Raw genomic sequence first — 25,399 nt, forward strand, 5'->3', positions numbered from 1 at the left:
AATGGCTCCTTCAGGACTCTAGGGGAGGTGCCAATAGATTTGGGTCAAACATGTTACCACCTTGTCCACTTTCGCTAACTCCTCTTTAAGGTACTCTACCTCCTCATTCGTTATCCTTCCTTTATCAGATTTTAAAGCCAAATGCCGAAATCTCTGTATTCATGCTGTTTGATGGCCATCATCCTTTAACATCAAATCAGTAAGGTCTCCCGTTAAATATAGCATTAGTTTTCCCTCTGCATATCACCATTCCTACGTCCATATATCTGATAATCATAATCTCCATGGTTCTCTGTGCCTTATGAAGAGATTTCCTCTGTGATATTATCTTCTGCATATATTTGTCGAATACCAAGTGATCATTCTCCTTTGCATTATTTTGGTAATAACATTCTAAAGGTTAGAACTACATACTCCTCTCTTATTAGGTTCGTAATTATGCATCATATTCTCTTAAGTAAGTATGCTTCAACTGCTTTCCCAATTGAATAACTCAGTCCAGTATAAGAAAAATCCTCCCTCATAATGTATCGAAACCAGAGTCTACCATCCACAGCCTAACCCCACAGCCTACGCCGTGTTTTGCTTTGACAGCTACTTGTGTCTGCTGGTTCGGCATATATGTAGCGTGTTACCCCTCGTCTACCTCATCAATCTAGATGATTCTGCTTAGTGCAGGATTCTACCCCGTCCCGAATTTTCAGCCCCGATGCCCCAAAGCCTTCTTCATTTCATCCTTCCATCTATTTCTCAGTCTACTCCTTCCCCATGCTTTCCTCTTTGATCCTCTTAGTCGGTGTTTCTTAGCTTATCACGTCCCAAGCTCTAAGATCATCCCAACACACCCTGATCGGCCCCATTCAGACTAGGCTTGCTACCACATGTCTTGTTCACACTTTTATTCCTTACGCAATCAACTTGCCTCACACTAAACATCGTCCTCAGGAATTTCATTTCCAACACGCACAACCATTTTTCTTTCTTGTTGCATTCAAGGCCCATAACTTTTATCTGTACAACACTGTCGGGACCGGCGTACCTTCAAACATCCCAATCCTTGACCTTATAGAAACTGATCTCTCCTTCCACATGCAGGGTGTATCTTTTCCTTCGTCGCGATGAATCTTTCCAGCCTTCATGGTTCCATCCGCTATCACGTCCACTCCCAGGTGCATAAAGTACCCCACTTCCTTCAGGCCTTCCCCATACCATCCCACACACAAAGCATCCTTTCTCACCCTTTCTGCACTACATTACCGAACTCTTGTTCATGTGTAATCGCAACTTTTTCTCGTACGCTCCCAAACTCTCTCTCTCAGCAGCTTCTGGAGTTTCCTTTGGAGTTTACCATCAAAGCTGTGACATCTGCAAACAGTAACCGATTCACCTCCTATGACTGCCATGAACTTTAAGACTCAGGGTCCCCTGTTATGGGACTCCTGGAGGAATCATGAAATAGCCATGGTCCCCAACCAGTGCCACAAGTTATGAAGTGAGATGTTGCAGGGTTGTGTAGGCAGGGTAAATGGAAAGCTGTTGAGGAGTAGATGTTAGGCACATTTCGTGAGGAATATATATATATTTTTTTTTTCTTTATTTTACTTATTCGCTGCCTCCCCCGTTAGCGAGGTAGCAAAAGGAAACAGACGAAAGAATGGCCTGACCCACCCACATACACATGTATATACATAAACGCCCACTCACGCACATATACATACCTATACATTTCAATGTATACATATATATATATATATATACACACACACAGACAGATACATACATACACATGTACATTTTCATACTTGCTGCCTTCATCTATTCTCGTCGCCACCCCGCACATGAAATGGCACCCCCATCCCCCCGCGCGCGCGAGGTAGCGCAAGGAAAAGACAACAAAGGCCACACTCGTTCACACTCAGTCTCTAGCTTTCATGTGTAATGCACGGAAACCACAGCTCCCTTTCCATATCCAGGCCACACAAAACATTCTATTATCTCCAGACGTGTCATATGCCCTGGTTCATTCCATTGACAGCACGTCGACCCCGATATACCACATCGTTCCAATTGCATGCCTTTCACCCTCCTGTATGTTCAGGCCCCGATCGCTCGAAATCTTTTTCACCCCATCCTTACACCTCCAATTTGGTCTCCCACTTCTCGTTCCCTCTACCTCGTGACACATATATCCTCTTTGTCAATCTTTCCTCACTCATTCTCTCCATGTGACCAAACCATTTCAATACATCCTCTTCTGATCTCAACTACACTCTTTCTGTTACCACTCATCTCTCTTACCCTTTCATTACTTATTCGATCGAACCTCCTCACACCACATATTGTCCTTAAACATTTCATTTCCAACACATCCATACTCCTCCTTACAACCCTATCTATAGCCCATACCTCGCAACCATATAACATTGTTGGAACCACTGTTTCTTCAAACATACCTATTTTTGCTCTTCAAGATAATGTTCTCGCCTTCCACACATTATTCACCGCTCCCAGAACCTTCGCCTCCTCCCCCACCCTGAGACTCGCTTCCGCTTCCATGGTTCCATCCGCTGCTAAAACCACTCCCAGATATCTAAAACACTTCACTTCCTCCAGTTTTTCTCCATTCAAACTTAGCTCCCAATTGACTTGTCCCTCCACCCTACTGAACCTAATAACCTTGCTCTTATTCACATTTACTCTCAGCTTTCTTCTTTCACACACTTTACCAAACTCAGTCACCAACTTCTGTAGTTTCTCATATATATATATATATATATATATATATATATATATATATATATATATATATATATATATATATTATTATACTTAACCGCCGTCTCCCGCGTCAGCAAGGTAACAGACGAGAAATGACCCAACCCATCCACATACACATATATACATACATATACATATGCAGACATATACATATACACACATATACATATCCATACTTGCTGCCATTCATCCATTCCCGTCGCCAGCCTGCCACACACGAAATAGCATCCCTCCAGCGAGGCAGCGCCAGGAACAGACACTAAGTCTCTAGCTGTCATGTGTAATGCACCGAAACCACATCTCCCTTTCCACATCCAGGCCCCACAGACCTTTCCATGGTTTACCCCTTATGCTTCACATGCCCTGGCTCAATCCATTGAGAGCTCGCCCGGTATACCACATCGTTCCAGTTCACACCATTCCTTGCACGCCTTTCACCCTCTTGTATGTTCAGGCCCCGATCGCTCAAAATCTTTTTCACTCCATTCTTCCACCTCCAATTTGGTCTCCCGCTTCTTCTTCCCTCCACCTCAAGACACATATATCCTCTTAGTCAATCTTTCCTCACCTGTGTCCAAACTATTTCAACACACACCTTCTGCTCTCTCAGCCACTCTTTTTATTACCACACATCTCTCTTACCCTTTCATTCCTTACTCAATCAAACCACCTCTCACCACATGTATCACCAAGAGAACGGTAAAAACGCCGTTTCAGGCGCTTTCGTATGATTATATTGTCAAAACTGAGCATAGGTAGAGAGAACCAGAACCAGAATGTAATATACCAGCCGGCCGCTACCGGGCGGGGCCGGCGAATGAATGAAGAAACAGGTGAAGGGATTAAGCCACAGGTGACCCGTACCTTCGCCTGTCTCTTCATTCATTTGCTGGCCCCGTCCATTAACTATTGGTATATTATGCTTTCCCTTATTATGTTCTCAGTTTTGACCATGTAATTATACGAAAGCGCTTGACGCCGTCATTTTTTTGCTTTTCCTTGTGGTTTTACCTACATCTTGTGAACACTCACTGGGGATAAGGGAGAAAGAATACTTCCCACGTATTCCTTGCATGTTGTAAAAGGCGACTAAAAGGGGAGGGAGTGGGGCGCTGGAAATCCTCCCCTCTCGTTTTTAATTTTCCAAAAGAAGGAATAGAGAAGGGAGCCAAATGAGGATATTTCGTTTAAGGCTCATCCTCTGTTCTTAACGCTGCCTCGTTCACGCGGGAAATGACGAATGTGTGTGTGTCCCCAGGGATGATATATATATATATATATATATATATATATATATATATATATATATATATATATATATATATATATATATATATATATATATACACACACACACACACACACACACACACACACACACACACACACACACACACACACACAAGCATGTGTGTGTGTATGTGTGTGTGTGTCGAGCGCATAGGTTCGAACGAGTCCTGGTTGCGGCAGTCGATCCACAATCAATCCAGCTGTTCATCACCCATAAGGAGTTGGTCGATATATATATATATATATATATATATATATATATATATATATATATATATATATATATATATATTTTTTTTTTTTTTTTTTCTTTTCTTTTATACTATTCGCCATTTCCCGCATTAGCGAGGTAGCGTTAAGAACAGAGGACTGGGCCTTTGAGAGAATATCCTCACCTGGCCCCCTTCTCTGTTCCTTCTTTTGGGGAAAAAAAAAAATGAGGGGAGGATTTCCAGCCCCACGCTCCCTTCCCTTTTAGTCGTCTTCTACGACACGCAGGGAATACGTGGGAAGTATTGTTTCTCCCCTATCCCCAGGGATAATGAAAGTAAGACAGTTCATGACGGCAGAAAGAAACTGTGTGTGGCCGCTAGTATATGACAGCTTGCTTTCCTTTTGTTATATATTTTCTCTAATTTGAGTAATAACAATAGGGTCTGCTAAAAGAAAAGGACGGGAAAGACGAGGGAGAGAGATGAGCAGAGGGAGGGGAGGTCACTCTCCCACTGGCGACCGCTACCTCTCAAAATTTTGCAGTAATGGAAAAACGTTGTAAATATTGCCCAAGTGGTGCCGGCAGTGGCAGGGCCTCTCCCTAGTGTGTGAGCCTACCCCTGGCCCGCCTGCCCTCTGTATCATTCCTGAGAGCCCTGACCCGTCCTCTCTTCACACCACCCCAGGGAGCCCTGCCCCTGGCAATGACTTGCCCTCCAACACCAGGTGTTAGAATTACTTCCAGCACCAGGATCACCCACTATGGTATCACCAACACCAGGTCTACTCACGCCATTACCTTTAGTGACAGTACAAGGGTGTCCCACAGGGTCATGCAACTTGAGAACCTCCTACAATATATATATATATATATATATATATATATATATATATATATATATATATATATATTATATATATAAGCAAATAGTGGTGATGTGAGAAGGAGATGGAGTGAGTATTTTGAAGGTTTGTTGAATGTGTTAGATGACAGTGTTTTGGTCGAGGTGGTGTGCGTATTGAGAGGGCCAGGGAGAATGATTTGGTAAACAGAGAAGAGGTAGTGAAAGCTTTGCTAAAGATGAAAGCCGGGAAGGCGGCGGGTTTGGATGGTATTGCAGTGGAATTTATTAAAGAAGGGGGTGACTGTGTTGTTGACTGGTTGGCGAGGATATTCAATGTATGTATGGCTCATGGTGAAGTGCCTAAGCATTGGCGGAATGCATGCATAGTGCCATTGTACAAAGGCAAATAGGATAAAGGTGAGTGTTCAAATTACAAAGGCATAAGTTTGTTGAGTATTCCTGGGAAATTATATGGGAGGGTACTGATTGAGAGGATGAAGGCATGTACAGAACATCAGATTGCGGAAGAGCAGTGTGGTTTCAGAAGTGGTAGAGGATGTGTGGATCAGGTGTTTGCTTTGTAGAATGTATGTGAGAAATAATTAGAAAACAAATGGATTTGTATGTAGCATTTATGGATCTGGAGATGGCATATGATAGAGTTGATAGAGATGCTTTGTGGAAGGTATTAAGAGTATACGGTGTGGGAGGCAAGTTGCTGGAAGCAGTAAAGAGTTTGTATCGAGGATGTAAGGCATTTGTACGAGTAGGAAGAGAGGAAAGTGATTAGTTTTCAGTGAATGTCGGTTTGCGGCAGGGGTGCGTGATGTCTCTATGGTTGTTTAATTTGTTTATGCATGGGTTTGTTAGGGAGGTGAATGCAAGAGTTTTGGACAGAGGGGCAAGTATGCAGTCTGTTGTGGATGAGAGGGCTTGGGAAGTGAGTCAGTTGTTGTTCGCTGATGATACAACGCTGGTGGCTGATTCGGGTGAGAAACTGCAGAAGCTGGTGACTGAGTTTGGTAAAGTCTGTGAAAAAAGAAAGCTGAGAGCAAATGTGATTAAGAGCAAGGTTATTAGGTACAGTAGGGTTGAGGGACAAGTCAATGGGGAGGTAAGTTTTAATGGAAAAAAACTGGAGGAAATGAAGTGTTTTAGATATCTGGGAGTGAATCTGGCAGCGGATGGAACCATGGAAGCGGAAGTGAGTCACAGGTTGGGGGAGGGGGTGAAAGTTCTGAGAGCGTTGAAAAATGTGTGGAAGGCGAGAAAATTATCTCGGAAAGCATGTGTGGCGGGGTGGCGACGGGAATAAATAAAGGCAGCAAGTATGAATTATGTACATGTGTATATATGCGTATGTCTATGTATGTATATATATGTATACGTTCCAATGTATAGGTATGTATGTGCCTGTGTGGACGTGTATATATATACATGTGTATGTGGGTGGGTTAGGCCATTCTTTCGTCTGTTTCCTTGCGGTACCTCGCTAACGTGGGAGACAGCGACAAAGTAAAATAAATTAATAAATGATATATATATATATATATATATATATATATATATATATATATATATATATATATATGTTATTTATTTATTTATTTATTTTGCTTTGTCGCTGTCTCCCGCGTTTGCGAGGTAGCGCAAGGAAACAGACGAAAGAATGGCCCAACCCGCCCACATACACATGTATATACATACATGTCCACACACGCACAATATACATACCTATACATCTCAATGTACACATATATATACACACACAGACATATACATATATACACATGTACATAATTCATACTGTCTGCCTTTATTTGTTCCCATCGCCACCTCGCCACACATGGAATAACAACCCCCTACCCCTCATGTGTGCGAGGTAGCGCTAGGAAAAACACCAAAGGCCCCATTCGTTCACACTCAGTCTCTAGCTGTCATGTAATAATGCACCGAAACCACAGCTCCCTTTCCACATCCAGGCCCCACACACTTTGCATGGTTTACCCCAGACGCTTCACATGCCCTGGTTCAATCCATTGACAGCACGTCGACCCCGGTATACCACATCGTTCCAATTCACTCTATTCCTTGCACGCCTTTCACCCTCCTGCATGTTCAGGCCCCGATCACTCAAAATCTTTTTCACTCCAAACGAGAAAGAATGGCCAGACCCACCCACATACACATGTATACACAGAAACGCCCACACACGCACATATACATACTTATACATTCAATGTATACATACACAGACATATACATATATACACATGTACATATACTTGCTACCTTCATCCATTCTCGTCGCCACTCCATCACACATGAAATGGCACCCCCCCCTCCCCCCGCACGCATGCGAGGTAACGCCAGGAAAAAACAACAAAGGCCACATTCGTTCACACTCAGTCTCTAGCTATATATGAATGGATATATATATATATATATATATATATATATATATATATATATATATATATATATATATATATATATATATATATATATATATATGATGATACAGCGCTGGTGGCTGATTCATGTGAGAAACTGCAGAAGCTGGTGACTGAGTTTGGTAAAGTGTGTGGAAGAAGAAAGTTGAGAGTAAATGTGAATAAGAGCAAGGTTATTAGGTACAGTAGGGGTGAGGGTCAAGTCAATTGGGAGGTGAGTTTGAATGGAGAAAAACTGGAGGAAGTGAAGTGTTTTAGATATCTGGGAGTGGATCTGTCAGCGGATGGAACCATGGAAGCGGAAGTGGATCATAGGGTGGGGGAGGGGGCGAAAATTTTGGGAGCCTTGAAAAATGTGTGGAAGTCGAGAACATTATCTCGGAAAGCAAAAATGGGTATGTTTGAGGGAATAGTGGTTCCAACAATGCTGTATGGTTGCGAGGCGTGGGCTATGGATAGAGATGTGCGCAGGAGGATGGATGTGCTGGAAATGAGATGTTTGAGGACAATGTGTGGTGTGAGGTGGTTTGATCGAGTAAGTAACGTAAGGGTAAGAGAGATGTGTGGAAATAAAAAGAGCGTGGTTGAGAGAGCAGAAGAGGGTGTTTTGAAATGGTTTGGGCACATGGAGAGAATGAGTGAGGAGAGATTGACCAAGAGGATATATGTGTCGGAGGTGGAGGGAACGAGGAGAAGAGGGAGACCAAATTGGAGGTGGAAAGATGGAGTGAAAAAGATTTTGTGTGATCGGGGCCTGAACATGCAGGAGGGTGAAAGGAGGGCAAGAAATAGAGTGAATTGGAGTCATGTGGTATACAGGGGTTGACGTGCTGTCAGTGGATTGAAGCAAGGCATGTGAAGCGTCTGGGGTAAACGATGGAAAGCTGTGTAGGTATGTATATTTGCGTGTGTGGACGTGTGTATGTACATGTGTATGGGGGGGGGGGGGGGGTTGGGCCATTTCTTTCGTCTGTTTCCTTGCGCTACCTATATATATATATATATATATATATATATATATATATATATATATATATATATATATATATATATATATGAAGCTGCTGGGGTAATCATGGAAAGGTCTGTGGGACATGGTTCTGGATACGGGATAATGGTTTCGATGCACTCGTCGTATTACTGAATGAAATGAAGTTCTCCAATATTTTTCCAGGCTTTCAGGACGTGCATGGGATCAGATCCTGTATGCCTCCCTCCCTCCCTCTCTCTTCATATGTATCTCCTCCTCCCACTCTAGTCTTCCCCTGTAACCTGCCAAGCCATCCTCCCTGACTTCCTTGTGCCCTTCAGGTCCTCTCCCTGCCCTTGCCCCATCTCCCAGCCTCTCCACACCGAGTGTGGTGGCGCGTGGGTTCCCCCCACCGGCCGTACTTCAACACCTGATGACCATAAGCTCCTGCCATCTGTTGGCCAAACTTTTCACCAACACTCCTTGCCACCAGTGAAGTTAGGCCAGCTCATCTTTCAACACCGCGGGTTCCTTACTGTTACAAGAATGTAATAGTTCACATATTTTTTTTTTCTCTTAAGTTATTGGTACATCCATTTTCAGCGACCAGTAAAACTTTAGATAGTAAACCGAATTGAAAGGCTGGACGAAAGGTTGAAATGAATGTCTGTGGGCTAGCAAGGGGCAAGTGAAATACCTGGGGACAGAACACAAAAGATGTAAAGCTTCTGCTCTCTGAGAAAGGTATAACTACCTTAGTTACTACTGTATTACCTCATTAGATGTTGCGTTGCCCGTAGTCGTTCAACCCCAGGGATACGACGCGTCGGTACGGTCCTCGAGCACGCAGTGGCACTGCCGTTGGTACGATGACCTGGATTTTGGATCTGATCCATAAGGGTCGAATCAAAGGCCAAGTTTTTATACCAAGGGTCGTACTGTCGTGCTGCCATGTGAAGTTGAACTGTGAGAGTAATGGTGGGCTGTGGCTGAGCTGTAAGGGTAATTGTGGGCCATGACTGAGCTATGAGAATATTGGTGGATCAGGAAAGAATCAGGGTCAGCCTATGTTGTCTGGTGGGTCACTTGAGACTTTGGGGTCAGGTGGGTTAGGTAAGACACGGGGCCAGTCCCCAGGCTGGGGATGGTTTAGGCTCATTTACAATACACTGACCCTAGTGTAGGTCGAGTATATAGGCTTGGGGTCGGAATGAGTGGGCTTGATGCCCGATTGTGATAGGGTGGGTCGAGGGCTCAGGCAGCCGTACAGTTTATGGTGGGCTGGGCGGGGCTGGATGGTTGGTAGGGTACCATGTAGGAGGAGCCCTGTGTGTGCTCATGTCGGCAGCACACAAGGGATATAAGTCATTATGATTTACACACAGTTTGTTAATGATGCTGTAGGTAGGATTAAATCTCTGGTATGTAACATGAGCAACACTGTATTTACTGATGTTGAAATACGGAGGAGGAGGAGGAGGGAGAGTTTGAGAGTGAGAAAGAAAGGGAATGAACAAAGGAAGACGGTAAACTTTGAGATAGCGATAGGGAGTTGCGAATTGGTTGTGAAGGATAGTTGTGGATTGTGATGTACAACCTGTACAGTGTTCTGTGGGGTTGGTGAGAGTCCTTACTTCCTCCATGACTGGTAAACAGACGTTACCCACCTTGTGTGACCGGACGCAGCCTCCCAGTTCTGGTATGTTTAAAATTTGTGGGCGACTTTCATACAAACACCATCTTCCTGCATCTCAACGATTTGATTTTTGCGGGCCTGTTGCCTCTCTAGAAATGTTTTGATATATAGGATGTCTTATCATTCTAAGACTACCAGAAAGATCTCATCGACATTAGCGTAAATTTTAGCATGAGGGAAATTTTGCAGAGAGCAGTGGCGAGGGCTTTTAATCGTTCCTAGCTAAGCTTAGGAAGAGCAACCTTCATAGATTACATTAGCCACCATCATTCACCACCTGCACCTTTACAAACCTTAAACCTTTTTTTATCCTCGTCATTGTAACCTGTTAATGAACAGCATAGTTACTGATAGCTTGTACCTAGTTTTCTCTTGTAGCGCTTACATTTTCTATGATAGAGGCTGGACTTCGATGTTTAGGTTTTCACTACTAACTTGTAGGGTTTTCGTGGTATGGTTACTGAGGTGCGGGACTTCATTGTTTTCTTGGTATGATTACTTAAGTGTTTACGTAAAAGATATGAAAGTGAAAGAAAGCCGGCCAGCCACTACATGTAAACCTCAAGGGAAACCGTACACATGAAAATATATTACGGCATTTATTCTAGTCGTAAATGTAACATAAGTACTAACAAGTGATCACGACTATTAAAGGGAACTGGGAATCAGTTGCTAAGTTTAACGAATCAGTTAGAGATCATGACGTACACTCCTGAACAGAACAAATGTCTGATGATGATTAACCCTGACTAGCAATTGTTCTATGTAACGGCGAATTAAGGAGGTAATGTAATGGGCCCCTCTGTATGATATACAAAGGAGTCACACAGTAGACATTATTGAAGACATTTGTATATATCACAAGAAATATATATCCAGTGATATGCGTGTACATTGCACTATGTAGATAGAAGGATATTTTGCTTCATATTCATTTCTGGAATGAAAGCAGAAGATAAAAAAATGATGAACCCGAGAGCTTCTCTCTGATCACCAGGTTATGCCTCACGTGGTCTGCTTAGATTGATGACATCTGGTTTATGACATGGAGCCTGTGTGCAAGACTTACTTAAAGAATGATGTGTTCATTTTGTATGGTTTTGTAAGCATATTTTTAGTTACAGAAGAATGATGTAGTTTTTTAAGATTTTGGCATTTAAGAAAAATGGCTGCCACCTTTGTATATGGCACAAAACGAAATTTTTTAGCAAATCATCTTTTCAATGTGTAGATATGGTTGATTGGTGTGGTTGTAGATATGGTTGATTGGTGTGGTATTTTAGATGTAGCTCTTGTAACTTCATTCATTTTAAGTTTTCGTTTAGTGTGAATGGCTTGTCAGTGGAGGTAAATTATGAGGTAATATACTGTTGATTTTTATGTTTTTACTCTCATAATCAGGTGTAGGTAGCTTAAGTATTGCTTTCGTAAAACTCGTTAAGATCTTACAAATAGTAAACGAAAATTTTTTTTTCTGATCAAAAACATTCAACTGGCGCTTGTTCGAATTTTGTTGAGCTTTATCCGGTTCGTTTGTAGAAATACAAAGCGAATAATGCTGTAATGAAACAAGACAACTTTGTAGAGTGTAGAAATTCCCATTCTTATGTTAGATATGCGTTCTAGTGAATGTTGCCATGCCTCTCGAATCCAACTTAATCCGAGTTTTGCATGTATGTTGGTTGTGTTTAGAAGCATAAGTAAATTTAGAGCTTAATCAGTGTTTTTAAGATCTCTCTGCGTAGACAGATTCTTATGTATCTTGAGACATCTGAATTCATTGTTTACATTCCCAACCAAACGAAAAGAATGGCGGAAATAGGTAGCGTGCACTACATGTTTCTCTCAATATCAAGACCTTCACAAATTTGGTATTTTAAACGATGAAAATACATTTTCTTAAATTTCCACATCTTAAGGTGATATGATTATTTAACAATTTTTTTTTTTTCTCTGTCCCTCTTGATAATGTCAAGTTACTTGATATCGAAAGATAGTTTTAAAGGACAGTAAAGCAAAATCATACACTGTGAGTTCATATTATTCCTCAATCTAGTATCAAGAAAGATTCCATAAGAGAAAAACCAGGATATGAAGCATATCAAAGCGGCCTTTTATTTTTTATATAGACCTTTACCGAGGTGTACATGTTGATTAGGAAAGTTAGCTGGTTGAGGTTGGTAGGCCTGCGGCGTGGTGGAGGGGAACCTGTCCGGCAGGTTGATAGCCAGGGATGCATACATACCGTGTGGAACCTTTACACTTACATTACGTGTGGTTGAAATTTTGCCGTTATCAAAGCTGGTATGTGGCTGAGTTGTGGAACACCGTTGTATATGGTGCATTAAGAGTCATAGATTGTTGTAATGATATAGGGAATCCCTGGCAGAGAGTATTTTGGATTTTTGACAGGAATCTGAGTGTTGGCGAGTGAATTGCCAACTAAACGCTTTAGGCGCTAGGTCTAGCGCCTAAATTTCGTATTTAGAGTCTTAGCGCGTTTTTCGGCGCCTTTTTTGTATTTAGCGCCAAACTTAGTGTTATTTCAATATACGAGGAAATTCAAACGTTAATTAGAATGTTCATGTGATTTAGGAAATTTAATCGACTATTAAAACAAGGAAAACAATACAAATATTGCGTGTATTTGATTTTCATCGAAATGAAGATGTTCGAAAAATTTTGGAACAGGCTCAGTTCGGCTGTATTCGGCGGGCTCCCCCTCCTCAAGTCCCCCGTTCAGTTCAGGATCAGTCGGACTCTCGGTGTTGACAGAACTATCCTTTGCCCATGAAGGACAGTAACATTGCTGTCTGTGTGTGCAGACTATTACATTTAACGAACACGACAATGAGTAATGAGTATACTCAACATTTAAGATCAATATGTGGAGTTAGATTTGGAGCAGAACTTGGAGTGTGACAAAGTAGTGCTGGTGTTAAGGGTTAGTATATAGAGAAGTTTATGGACGAAGGCAGTCAAAGTATGTGAACTATTAAAATGACTGTTATAGTAAAGTTTCTGACTTAGAGTTACTAGTTATTGTGTTAACATGAGACTCCCTAATGTGAACAGTTTAAGTACCTTGCCAATCTTTTACGGAATGTTATGAATAAGGTTTCACTTAGTATTTGAAAGGAAATTTACCTGTGAGATTATTGTTTTGTAAATTGACCTGTGAGATTATTGTTTTGTATTTAGCAAAGGTTATTCATGTAATATTTCTTTTGTAAATAATTAGGTAGATTTTCTCTTGTGTTTTAATGACCCATGCAGGAATTCATGTGTTGTAGATTATCTTTGTAACTGAGGTTAGGCGAGCCTTGGTTACTGTGCTATTGATGTTTATATTTATATATATATATATATATATATATATATATATATATATATATATATATATATATTTTTTTTTTTGTCGCTGTCTCCCGCGTTTGCGATGTAGCGCAAGGAAACAGACGAAAGAAATGGCCCAACCCACCCCCATACACATGTATATACGTACGTCCACACACGCAAATATACATACCTACACAGCTTTCCATGCTTTACCCCAGACGCTTCACATGCCCTGATTCAATCCACTGACAGCACGTCAACCCCGGTATACCACATCGATCCAATTCACTCTATTCCTTGCCCTCCTTTCACCCTCCTGCATGTTCAGGCCCCGATCACACAAAATCTTTTCACTCCATTTTTCCACCTCCAATTTGGTCTCCCACTTCTCTTCGTTCCCTCCACCTCCGACACATATATCCTCTTGGTCAATCTTTCCTCACTCATTCTCTCCATGTGCCCAAACCATTTCAAAACACCCTCTTCTGCTCTCTCAACCACGCTCTTTTTATTTCCACACATCTCTCTTACCCTTACGTAACTTACTCGATCAAACCACCTCACACCACACATTGTCCTCAAACATCTCATTTCCAGCACATCCATCCTCCTGCGCACAACTCTATCCATAGCCCACGCCTCGCAACCATACAAAATTGTTGGAACCACTATTCCTTCAAACATACCCATTTTTGCTTTCAGAGATAATGTTCTCGACTTCCACACATTCTTCAAGGCTCCCAGGATTTTCGCCCCCTCCCCCACCCTATGATCCACTTCCGCTTCCATGGTTCCATCCGCTGCCAGATCCACTCCCAGATATCTAAAACACTTTACTTCCTCCAGTTTTTCTCCATTCAAACTTACCTCCCAATTGACTTGACCCTCAACCCTACTGTACCTAATAACCTTGCTCTTATTCACATTTACTCTTAACTTTCTTCTTTCACACACTTTACCAAACTCAGTCACCAGCTTCTGCAGTTTCTCACATGAATCAGCCACCAGCGCTGTATCATCAGCGAACAACAACTGACTCACTTCCTTAGCTCTCTCATCCACAACAGACTTCATACTTGCCCCTCTTTCCAAAACTCTTGCATTCACCTCTCTAACCCCATCCATAAACAAATTAAACAACCATGGAGACATCACACACCCCTGCCGCAAACCTACATTCACTGAGAACCACTTTCCTCTCTTCCTACACGTACACATGCCTTACAACCTCGATAAAAACTTTTCACTGCTTCTAACAACTTGCCTCCCACACCATATATATATATATATATATATATATATATATATATATATATATATATATATATATATATATATATATATATATCTTTCTTTCTTTTCTTTCAAACTATTCGCCATTTCCCGCATTAGCGAGGTAGCGTTAAGAACAGAGGCCTGGGCCTTTGAGGGAATACCCTCACCTGGCCCAATTCTCTGTTCCTTCTTTTGGAAAATTTAAAAAAATGAGAGGGGAGGATTTCCAGCCCCCCGCTCCCTCCCCTTTTAGTCGCCTTCTACGACACGCAGGGAATACGTGGGAAGTATTCTTTCTCCCCTATCCCCAGGGAATATATATATATATATATATATATATATATATATATATATATATATATATATATATATATATATATATAACTTATAAAGTGTTATTGTAACGCATGTATTAATGTTTGTATATATTTATGTTGGTGTTCAGGTCGGTGGTATTGGCGTCGCGGGAACACACCTGTATCCATCCCCGAGTCAGCAAATTACGCAACAAGAATGAGGAATGCCGTAATCTGGTGGACCCACGAAAGGTAGGAGGTGCATGTAAAGTGCATGTAATTACTGTGTAAAATTTGATATTATAGACTTGCGATTTCTTGATGATAGAATTGAACGAAATTGGTATTCTAATGGAGTCCATACAATGTGTAGAAGTCATGTGGAGTGTGGAATTTTGAGTGTAGCATTGCCATCAATTTAAAGTTGTTGTGAAGTGGAAAAGGCTTTGAAGTAGAGGGAAATGTGAAATATAAGACACTGAAAACGAACAGTTTGAGAGTGTAAGTAATGCATTCCATTGTTGCCACTTTAGCTGGATTTCCGTTAAATCTAAAGATTTTGAGGTGGTGTTGGCGGGGAAATTTGCTTTCTAGCGGCTAGCTTTTTTTGTTTCTTTTTAAGCAGGCCAGTTACATTGTCGCGTGTTTATAGCGATTTTGCTTAACGGATGTTTGGATATGGTTTATAAAATTCACAGATATATATGCTGAATGAAAGATAGACATTTCAAATAAAAATTTCCAATTGGCAGCTGCATTAATTAGTCAAATATAAGCTCAAATAGTACGGCCTCTCCCCATACTATTTTCGTATTCACTTGCGCAATTCTTGTTCGCTGCAGCACTGCTTTAGTTTTTGTCGCTTTTAGTTTCCAGAACGAATAGTTTGTGGATTGGCTTCGTGAGTCATTGGACTGAATTGTGGCTTTATCTGAATTATGCCCCATCCCGTAATCTCTTTTCAGACTGTCCGAAAAGCGCTTCATTCTGTGGACACAAGCGAGGCTTATGGTCCTAGTGGCATCCATCCCCGCGTACTAAAAGAGAGGGCCTCTGAACTTACAGCTGTGCTTGCCTGCCTTTTTTTTTTTTTTTTTGAAGCAGCATTGATATATCCCATCCCTAAGAAGGGTGACCGTTCTGAATCCTCTAACTATCGTCCTATTACTTTGACATTACCATTTCCAAAGTGTTTGAATCCCTCCTTAACTCCCATATCGTTAAACACTTCGAAAATCGGTTTACTCTCTGATCACCAGTATGGCTTCCGTAAGGTGAGATCCTCTTGGTGATATTCTTTCCTATCTGACTAATGTCTGGTTTTAGGGGAGTCAGTGTGTAGTTCCCCTTGACATATCTAAGGCTTTTGACAGAGTGTGGCATCGGGGGGATTCATCTCAAAGGTCCCTCTTTTAGCTACCCTCCCTCGCTTTGCTCCTTCATATCTAAGTTTCCTATCCGGCCGATCTGTCTCTGTGGTTGTTGATGGATCAGCCTTCCCCCTTTTTTCCTTCAACAGCGGTGTCTGTCAAGGTTCTGTCCTGTCCCCTACAGTTTTTCTTCTTTTTTTCAACAATTTTCTCTCCACAAATAATCCAGTGCACTCATACGCTGACGACTTAACACTGCATTCATCCATATCCTTCACTTCTGCTCCCTTTTCTCTCTCTAGATGTGCGTCTAGTCGTGACACAGCTTTCTCAGTAAACTCAGACTAGACCAAGATATCTTAGTGGAGTAGACAAAATCTTGTTAGGTTTAATGCCTCCAAGACGTAATTTTTGCCCGTCTCCTCACAGCTCTCGTCCCACCTTTGACGGTTCTGTGATTCCACTTCTTCATAGATATACTTGGTATTATTGTAACATTCAGTCTTTCTTGGAAACCCCTTATTACCACTAAGTCTGCCTCTAAGTGGTTGCCCTTTTCATATGTCAAAACTTTTTTCTTCTAAACAGTTCCTCCGTTTATAGAAAGGACTGATTCGTCCTTGTATGGAGTGCTACTCTCACGTCTGGGGTGGCTCTAGCTCTGGATCCTTACTAGACAGAGTTGAATCGAAAGCGATCCGACTTATGAACTGTCCCAGGCTAACTTCAAAACTTTACCTCCTTGCCCTACGCCGCAATGTTGATTCTCTTTCCCTCTTCTATAGGTATTACTTTGAATTTTGCTTCCGAGAGCTAGCTGCTTGTGTGGCCATCAGCAACTCAAGGTGAGCTGTTTTGATGACTGCTTCTTTCCCTACACGTCGAAGCTTTGGAACTCTACTTTCTCGTGTCTTTCCCTATAACTATGACCTGGCACATTTCAGATGACAGGTTTTTCACCTCCTCCATGAGTAGTAAATACTTACCCATGTCTTATATTTTTTTCTTTCATAATTCTTTCAATATTTCCGTTAAAGCCCGTCCTTGATATGGACTTTTCTCCGTGACTGGATCCTTCAACATGAAAACACTATGCCTAAGCTTCAGTTTACACTAAAGTTCAGAAAATAGTGGTTGAATGATCTTGCACTGAAAAATTTTATTATTGAAAAAATGCAGAGGCGGGAGCGTACCTAAGTTAGTATAGGTTTTGCCAATATGTTCCAAATTTTGGATTCAGTGAGCTGAAGCTCATGCCGCAACCAGAAAAATAGAACAAATACAGAAGAATATCTTTGGCTAAAGTCTGTGCTACCCTTTCAACCTACCAAGAACATTTGTGAGGCATAAGTGACTGAAATGGGCATAGCATTATTTATTGATGAGCACACGTCTTTACTAACTTGATTATGCGAAAGCTGACAGTAAAATTTCATCAGTTCAAATCTGCAAAGTGAAGTGTTTTGATTAAGAACATTTTGTATTCATTTTATGGATGGCGTTAAGAAAGCCGTTGGAAACAACTACTACAGTCTTTTGTTTGATGAATCCACGAATATCAGTGATATTGAATATCCGGGCATTGTCATTATATACTTAAACGGCATAAAAAACAAAAATTGTATCAATCTTTCTTCTTTTTTCTATCTGAAGGGAACGTATTGCGAATGGTATTTAGGCTTCTCTGAGAGAGACTGGAACTGACAGTGCTAGTGGAATGATTGGTGTTAACAAAGAAGTGCACGAGAAGTTTTCGAGCTGAAGTTCCAAGTCTCATTAGTAAGGTGTGTATGTGTGTGTTTGTGTCATTCACTAGCTCTCTACGTCAGCTGCTGCTGCAGAAGCTCGTAAATTTTAAGAAGTGAGACATGTAACAGGTTTTCTAGGTCATATTCAAGACAAGCAGCTTACAAGGTGTGTAATATAATTAACGTAAGTCATGACCCAATGAAGATAGCCCAAGCTTGTGAAAGTCCCTGGCCTTCTAATGCGTGAAACTCCCTGGCCTTCCAATGCAACAGCTGTTGAGGGAATTGACAGGCAATGGCTCGGGCTGAAGGCTTACTTTTATATTGTTTGCTACGGTGAGAAGTGCAGCACCGCTGAACTGTAATACTCGATAATGATGGCACTAACTTGGCCTGCGAAAAGGTTTTGTTGTCCCTTTTTAAACATGTTCAACGAGTGAATAAAGTCACTTCAGTCCAGTGATGCAGATTCAACAAAATTTCTGAGTGACTTTATGTTGCTGAGAAGGTCATTGGTTCAGCGAGTAGTCTTGCCGACGTCTCATTTTCATCCTCTGGGGGGAAAAACTGAAGATGTCTTTAAGCACAGACCATATTAGGGTGACAGCTCAAGAAGGAAGTGGAGCTGACTAAAACATTAAGGGACAGGTGCATTTAGTTTGTGACCAGTGAAAGAAAGCAATTTGACAAAGATGACCTAACTGTCAATTGTCGATATGTCCCTACTGTGTTAATGCACTTAATAGTGTTTGAAATATTTAATACCTCTTGTAAGAGAAGTTACTCTAACTGTCTTGGTTTTGAGTGAAGTCAGCAAGAACAGAGATACGTCATATTCAAAGCCATTCAAGGTGCTGGCAGAATTTGCAATATCAATTATTATGCTGCTTCATTAAAATGCTGAAGTTGAGAAAACATCCAACCGAAGTCAACATTGTGAGAAGGAATTTACGAAACCCAAAGGAAACAAAAATGGCAAATGCAATTCTGGCAATTCGTGCAAGACTGAAAGGAAGTGAAAAATCTTGCTTTGATAATAAAATACCAGCAAACATGGCGAGCATGATTGGAACCAGCTAGATTAGTGGCAGTGTTCTGTTTCAGCCACCAGTGCTCAGTGCCACTGGACGTGAGGACAACAAAAAGAGGATCATATTGAGGAACTAATATGTGAGTTGGCATGTAATGTAAATGCTTTTATATATATATATATATATATATATATATATATATATATATATATATATATATATATATATATATATTGTTACGAACTTAATACTTATTCGGGCAAGGTCGTCAGTAACATATATATGTTACAAATACCATACTGATCCTTGTCTTTGCAAGAACGTTTGATTTGTTATTTTGCACAACTCAGGATAACTCTATCTTAAGTTGTGGGATTAAAACAAACACCAGGGTTAGAATTACCTATAATGAAAGAATTCAAATGTACAAGGTGAACACAAATCAGGCATGAATCATTTACGTTAACCTTGAACATGAGTTTAACATTGAACATGAGTTAACATCCCAGGTAAGATTTCAAACCAGGAGATATCTTTCCTTTATGACAAGTTGACTATAAAAGCATGACACGAGACATTCGTTGGGCAATTATATTACACTTAGCTAAACCTGACGTGACACAGTAAACATCATCGTTACACTTAGCTAAACCTGACGTGATACAGCAAACATCTTACAATCTAGGGCAGCGGTGGCTGCTCTGGACTGCTCTGGACTGCTGAAGGAATCGACTCCCAGACGATCGTCTGAGCCTTTTAAGTGAAGAACCAGCAAGGCAGGAACAGCTAGCCACGCCTTGACCCGCGACCTATGGCTACGATAGGTCGGAATGACACGATTGCCCTTGATAGGTCAGAAGACTAATTGTCACGCCTTCATCCCAACGTGATTGGCTGGAGAAGGCCTAAGGTCCGACCCTCATCTTCAAACTCCTTTGTTCCCTTGGTCACAACAGCACCGAACGTACGGGATGACATCCCCCGTAGCTGGCCCCACGACTTGACCTGACGCCACTGATAAGGGTTTGGGTGCTGGAGGACTGGTAAACATTTTTCAAAATAGGATTACTAAGACAAATAACTCGGCCAGGGAAGTGAGGTCCGAGCCGATAGCAACAACACCCTACACAAAGGCACACTATACACAAAGACACACCATACATATATACGAACATGTGGGCACATACACCCTGTTCGTAACAATATATGTATAACGGTACGAAATATTAGCACTTAGCGATCGTACGAAAGAATGGCCCAACCCACCCACATACACATGCATATACATACACGTCCACAAACGCAAATATACATACCTATACATATCAACGTATATATATATATATATATATATATTTTTTTTTTCTTTTTTTTTTTTTATACTTTGTCGCTGTCTCCCGCGTTTGCGAGGTAGCGCAAGGAAACAGACGAAAGAAATGGCCCAACCCCCATACACACGTACATACACACGTCCACACACGCAAATATACATACCTACACAGCTTTCCATGGTTTACCCCAGACGCTTCACATGCCTTGATTCAATCCACTGACAGCACGTCAACCCCTGTATACCACATCGCTCCAATTCACTCTATTTCTTGCCCTCCTTTCACCCTCCTGCATGTTCAGGCCCCGATCACACAAAATCTTTTTCACTCCATCTTTCCACCTCCAATTTGGCCTCCCTCTTCTCCTCGTTCCCTCCACCTCCGACACATATATCCTCTTGGTCAATCTTTCCTCACCCATTCTCTCCATGTGCCCAAACCATTTCAAAACACCCTCTTCTGCTCTCTCAACCACGCTCTTTTTATTTCCACACATCTCTCTTACCCTTACGTTACTTACTCGATCAAACCACCTCACACCACACATTGTCCTCAAACATCTCATTTCCAGCACATCCATCCTCCTGCGCACAACTCTATCCATAGCCCACGCCTCGCAACCATACAACATTGTTGGAACCACTATTCCTTCAAACATACCCATTTTTGCTTTCCGAGATAATGTTCTCGACTTCCACACATTTTTCAAGGCTCCCAAAATTTTCGCCCCCTCCCCCACCCTATGATCCACTTCCGCTTCCATGGTTCCATCCGCTGACAGATCCACTCCCAGATATCTAAAACACTTCACTTCCTCCAGTTTTTCTCCATTCAAACTCACCTCCCAATTGACTTGACCCTCAACCCTACTGTACCTAATAACCTTGCTCTTATTCACATTTACTCTTAACTTTCTTCTTCCACACACTTTACCAAACTCAGTCACCAGCTTCTGCAGTTTCTCACATGAATCAGCCACCAGCGCTGTATCATCAGCGAACAACAACTGACTCACTTCCCAAGCTCTCTCATCCCCAACAGACTTCATACTTGCCCCTCTTTCCAGGACTCTTGCATTTACCTCCCTAACAACCCCATCCATAAACAAATTAAACAACCATGGAGACATCACACAACCCTGCCGCAAACCTACATTCACTGAGAACCAATATATATATATATATATATATATATATATATATGGGATGAGAGAGCTTGGGAAGTGAGTCAGTTGTTGTTCGCTGATGATACACCGCTGGTGGTTGATTCATGTGAGAAACTGCAGAAGCTGGTGACTGAGTTTAGTAAAGTGTGTGAAAGAAGAAAGTTAAGAGTAAATGTGAATAAGAGCAAGGTTATTAGGTACAGTAGGGTTGAGGGTCAAGTCAATTGGGAGGTAAGTTTGAATGGAGAAAAACTGGAGGAAGTAAAGTGTTTTAGATATCTGGGAGTGGATCTGGCAGCGGATGGAACCATGGAAGTGGAAGTGGATCATAGGGTGGGGGAGGGGGCGAAAATCCTGGGAGCCTTGAAGAATGTGTGGAAGTCGAGAACATTATCTCGGAAAGCAAAAATGGGTGTGTTTGAAGGAATAGTGGTTCCAACAATGTTGTATGGTTGCGAGGCGTGGGCTATGGATAGAGTTGTGCGCAGGAGGATGGATGTGCTGGAAATGAGATGTTTGAGGACAATGTGTGGTGGGAGGTGGTTTGATCGAGTAAGTAACGTAAGGGTAAGAGAGATGTGTGGAAATAAAAAGAGCGTGGTTGAGAGAGCAGAAGAGGGTGTTTTGAAATGGTTTGGGCACATGGAGAGAATGAGTGAGGAAAGATTGACCAAGAGGATATATGTGTCGGAGGTGGAGGGAACAAGGAGAAGTGGGAGACCAAAGTGGAGGTGGAAAGATGGAGTGCAAAAGATTTTGTGTGATCGGGGCCTGAACATGCAGGAGGGTGAAAGGAGGGCAAGGAATAGAGTGAATTGGATCGATGTGGTAAAACGGGGTTGACGTGCTGTCAGTGGATTGAATCAGGGCATGTGAAGCGTCTGGGGTAAACCATGGAAAGCTGTGTAGGTATGTATATTTGCGTGTGTGGACGTATGTATATACATGTGTATGGGGGTGGGTTGGGCCATTTCTTTCGTCTGTTTCTTGTGCTACCTCGCAAACGCGGGAGACAGCGACAAAGCAAAAAAAAAAAAAAAGAAAAATATATATATATTGCTTTGTCGCTGTCTCCCGCATTAGGGAGGTAGCCCAAGGTAACAGACTAAAGAACGGCCCAACCCACCCACATACACATGTATATACATACACGTCCACACACTCAAATATACATACCTATACATCTCAATGTACACATATATATACACACACAGACATATACATATATACACATGTACATAATTCATACTGTCTGCCTTTATTCATTCCCATCGCCACCCCACCACACATGAAATAACAAACCCCTACCCCCTCATGTGCGCGAGGTAGCGCTAGGAAAAGACTACAAAGGCCAGATTCGTTCACACTCAGTCTCTAGTTGTCATGTAATAATGCACCGAAACCACAGCTCCCTTTCCACATCCAGGCCCCACAGAACTTTCCATGGTTTGCCCCAGATGCTTCACATGCCCTAGTTCAATCCATTGACAGCACGTCGACCCTGGTATACCACATTGTTCCAATTCACTCTGTTATTTACATGCCTCTCACCCCCTGCATGTTCAGGCACCAATCACTCAAAATCTTTTTCACTCCATCCTTCCACCTCCAATTTGGTCTCCCACTGCTCCTCATTCCCTACACCTCTGACACATATATCCTCTTGGTCAATCTCTCCTCACTCATTCTCTCCATGTGACCAAACCATTTCAAAACACCCTCTTCTGCTCTCTCAACCACACTCTATTTATTACCACACATCTCTCTTACCCTATCATTACTTACTCGATCAAAGCACTTCACACCACACATCGTCCTCAAACATCTCATTTCCAGCACATCCACCCTCCTCCGCACAACTCTATCCATAGCCCACGCCTCGCAACCGTATAACATTGTTGGAACCACCATTCCTTCAAACATACCCACTTTTGCTTTCCAAGATAATGTTCTCACCTTCCACACATTCTTCAATGCTCCCAGAACTTTCGCACCCTCTCCCACCCTATGATTCACTTCCACTTCCATGGTTCCATCCGCTGTCAAATACACTCCCAGATATCTAAAACACTTTACTTCCTCCAGTTTTTCTCCATTCAAACTTACCTCCCAATTGACTTGTCCCTCAACCCTACTGTACCTAATAACCTTGCTCTTATTCACATTTACTCTCAGCTTTCTTCCTTCACACACTTTACTAAACTCAGTCACCAGCTTCTGCAGTTTCTCACACAAATCATCCACCAGCGCTGTATCATCAGCGAAAAACAACTGACACTTCCCAAGTCCTCTCATCCATAACAGACTGCATACTTGCCCCTCTTTCCAAAACTTGCATTCACCTCCCTAACAACGCCATCCATAAACAAATTAAACAACCATGGAGATATCACACACCCCTGTCACAAACCGACATTCACTGAGAACCAATCACTTTCCTGTCTTCCTACACGTACACATGCCTTACATCCTCGATAAAAACGTTTCACTGCTTCTAACAACTTGCCTCCCACACCATATATTCTTAGTACCTTCCACAGAGAGAGCATCTCTATCAACTCTGTCATATGCCTTCTCCAGATCCATAGATGCTACATACAAATCCATTTGCTTTTCTAAGTATTTCTCACATACATTCTTCAAAGCAAACACCTGATCCATACATCCTCTACCACTTCTGAAACCACACTGCTCTTCCCTAATCTGATGCTCTGTACATGCCTTCATCCTCTCAATCAATACCCTCCCATATAATTTTCTGGGAATACTCAACAAACTTATACCTCTGTAATTTGAGCACTCACTTTTTATCCCCTTTGCCTTTGTACAATGGCCCTATGCAAGCATTCCGCCAATCCTCAGGCACCTCACCATGAGTCATATATACATTAAATTACCTTACCAACTAGTCAACAGTACAGTCACCCCCTTTTTTAATAAATTCCACTGCAATACCATCCAAACCTGCTGCCTTGCCGGCTTTCATCTTCCGCAAAGCTTTTACTACCTCTTCTCTGTTTACCAAATCATTCTCCTCCTAACCCTCTCACTTTGCACACCACCTCGACAAAAACCCCCTATATCTGCCACTCTATCTAACACATTCAACAAACCTTCAAAAACTCACTCCATCTTCTCACATCACCACTACTTGTTATCACCTCCCCATTAGCCCCCTTCACTGAAGTTCCCATTTGTTCCCTTGTCTTACACACTTTATTTACCTCCTTCCAAAACATCTTTTTATTCTCCCTAAAATTTATTGATACTCTCACCCCAACTCTCATTTGCCCTCTTTTTCACTGCTTCCCTAAATACATCCCATTCCTCCCCCACTCCCCTTCCCTCCTTTGTTCTCACCTTTTCCCATTCTGTACTCAGTCTCTCCTGGTACTTCCTCACACAAGTCTCCTTCCCAAGCTCACTTACTCTCACCACTCTTTTCACCCTAACATTCTCTCTTCTTTTCTGAAAACCTCTACAAATCTTCACCTTTGCCTTCACAAGATAATTATCAGACATACCTCCAGTTGCACATCTCAGCACATTAACATCCAAAAGTCTCTCCTTCGCACGCCTATCAATTAACACGTAATCCA

General features: G+C 41.9%; 1 protein-coding gene across 10 annotated transcripts in view; it reads left to right on the forward strand.

The window, feature by feature from the left end:
• The window catches only part of LOC139761399 (Fanconi anemia group J protein homolog), a 1,968,572-nt gene that overhangs the window by 1,767,674 nt on the left and 175,499 nt on the right, over positions 1-25,399 (forward strand). For all 10 annotated transcript variants that reach the window (XM_071685544.1, XM_071685606.1, XM_071685598.1 and 7 more), the window contains one exon: positions 15,305-15,407. In XM_071685544.1, coding sequence (XP_071541645.1) covers positions 15,305-15,407 — 103 coding nt within the window. The remainder of the gene's footprint in view (positions 1-15,304; positions 15,408-25,399) is intronic.

The sequence above is a fragment of the Panulirus ornatus genome, chromosome 3 (genome assembly GCF_036320965.1).
Source record: "Panulirus ornatus isolate Po-2019 chromosome 3, ASM3632096v1, whole genome shotgun sequence".
NCBI lineage: Eukaryota > Metazoa > Arthropoda > Malacostraca > Decapoda > Palinuridae > Panulirus > Panulirus ornatus.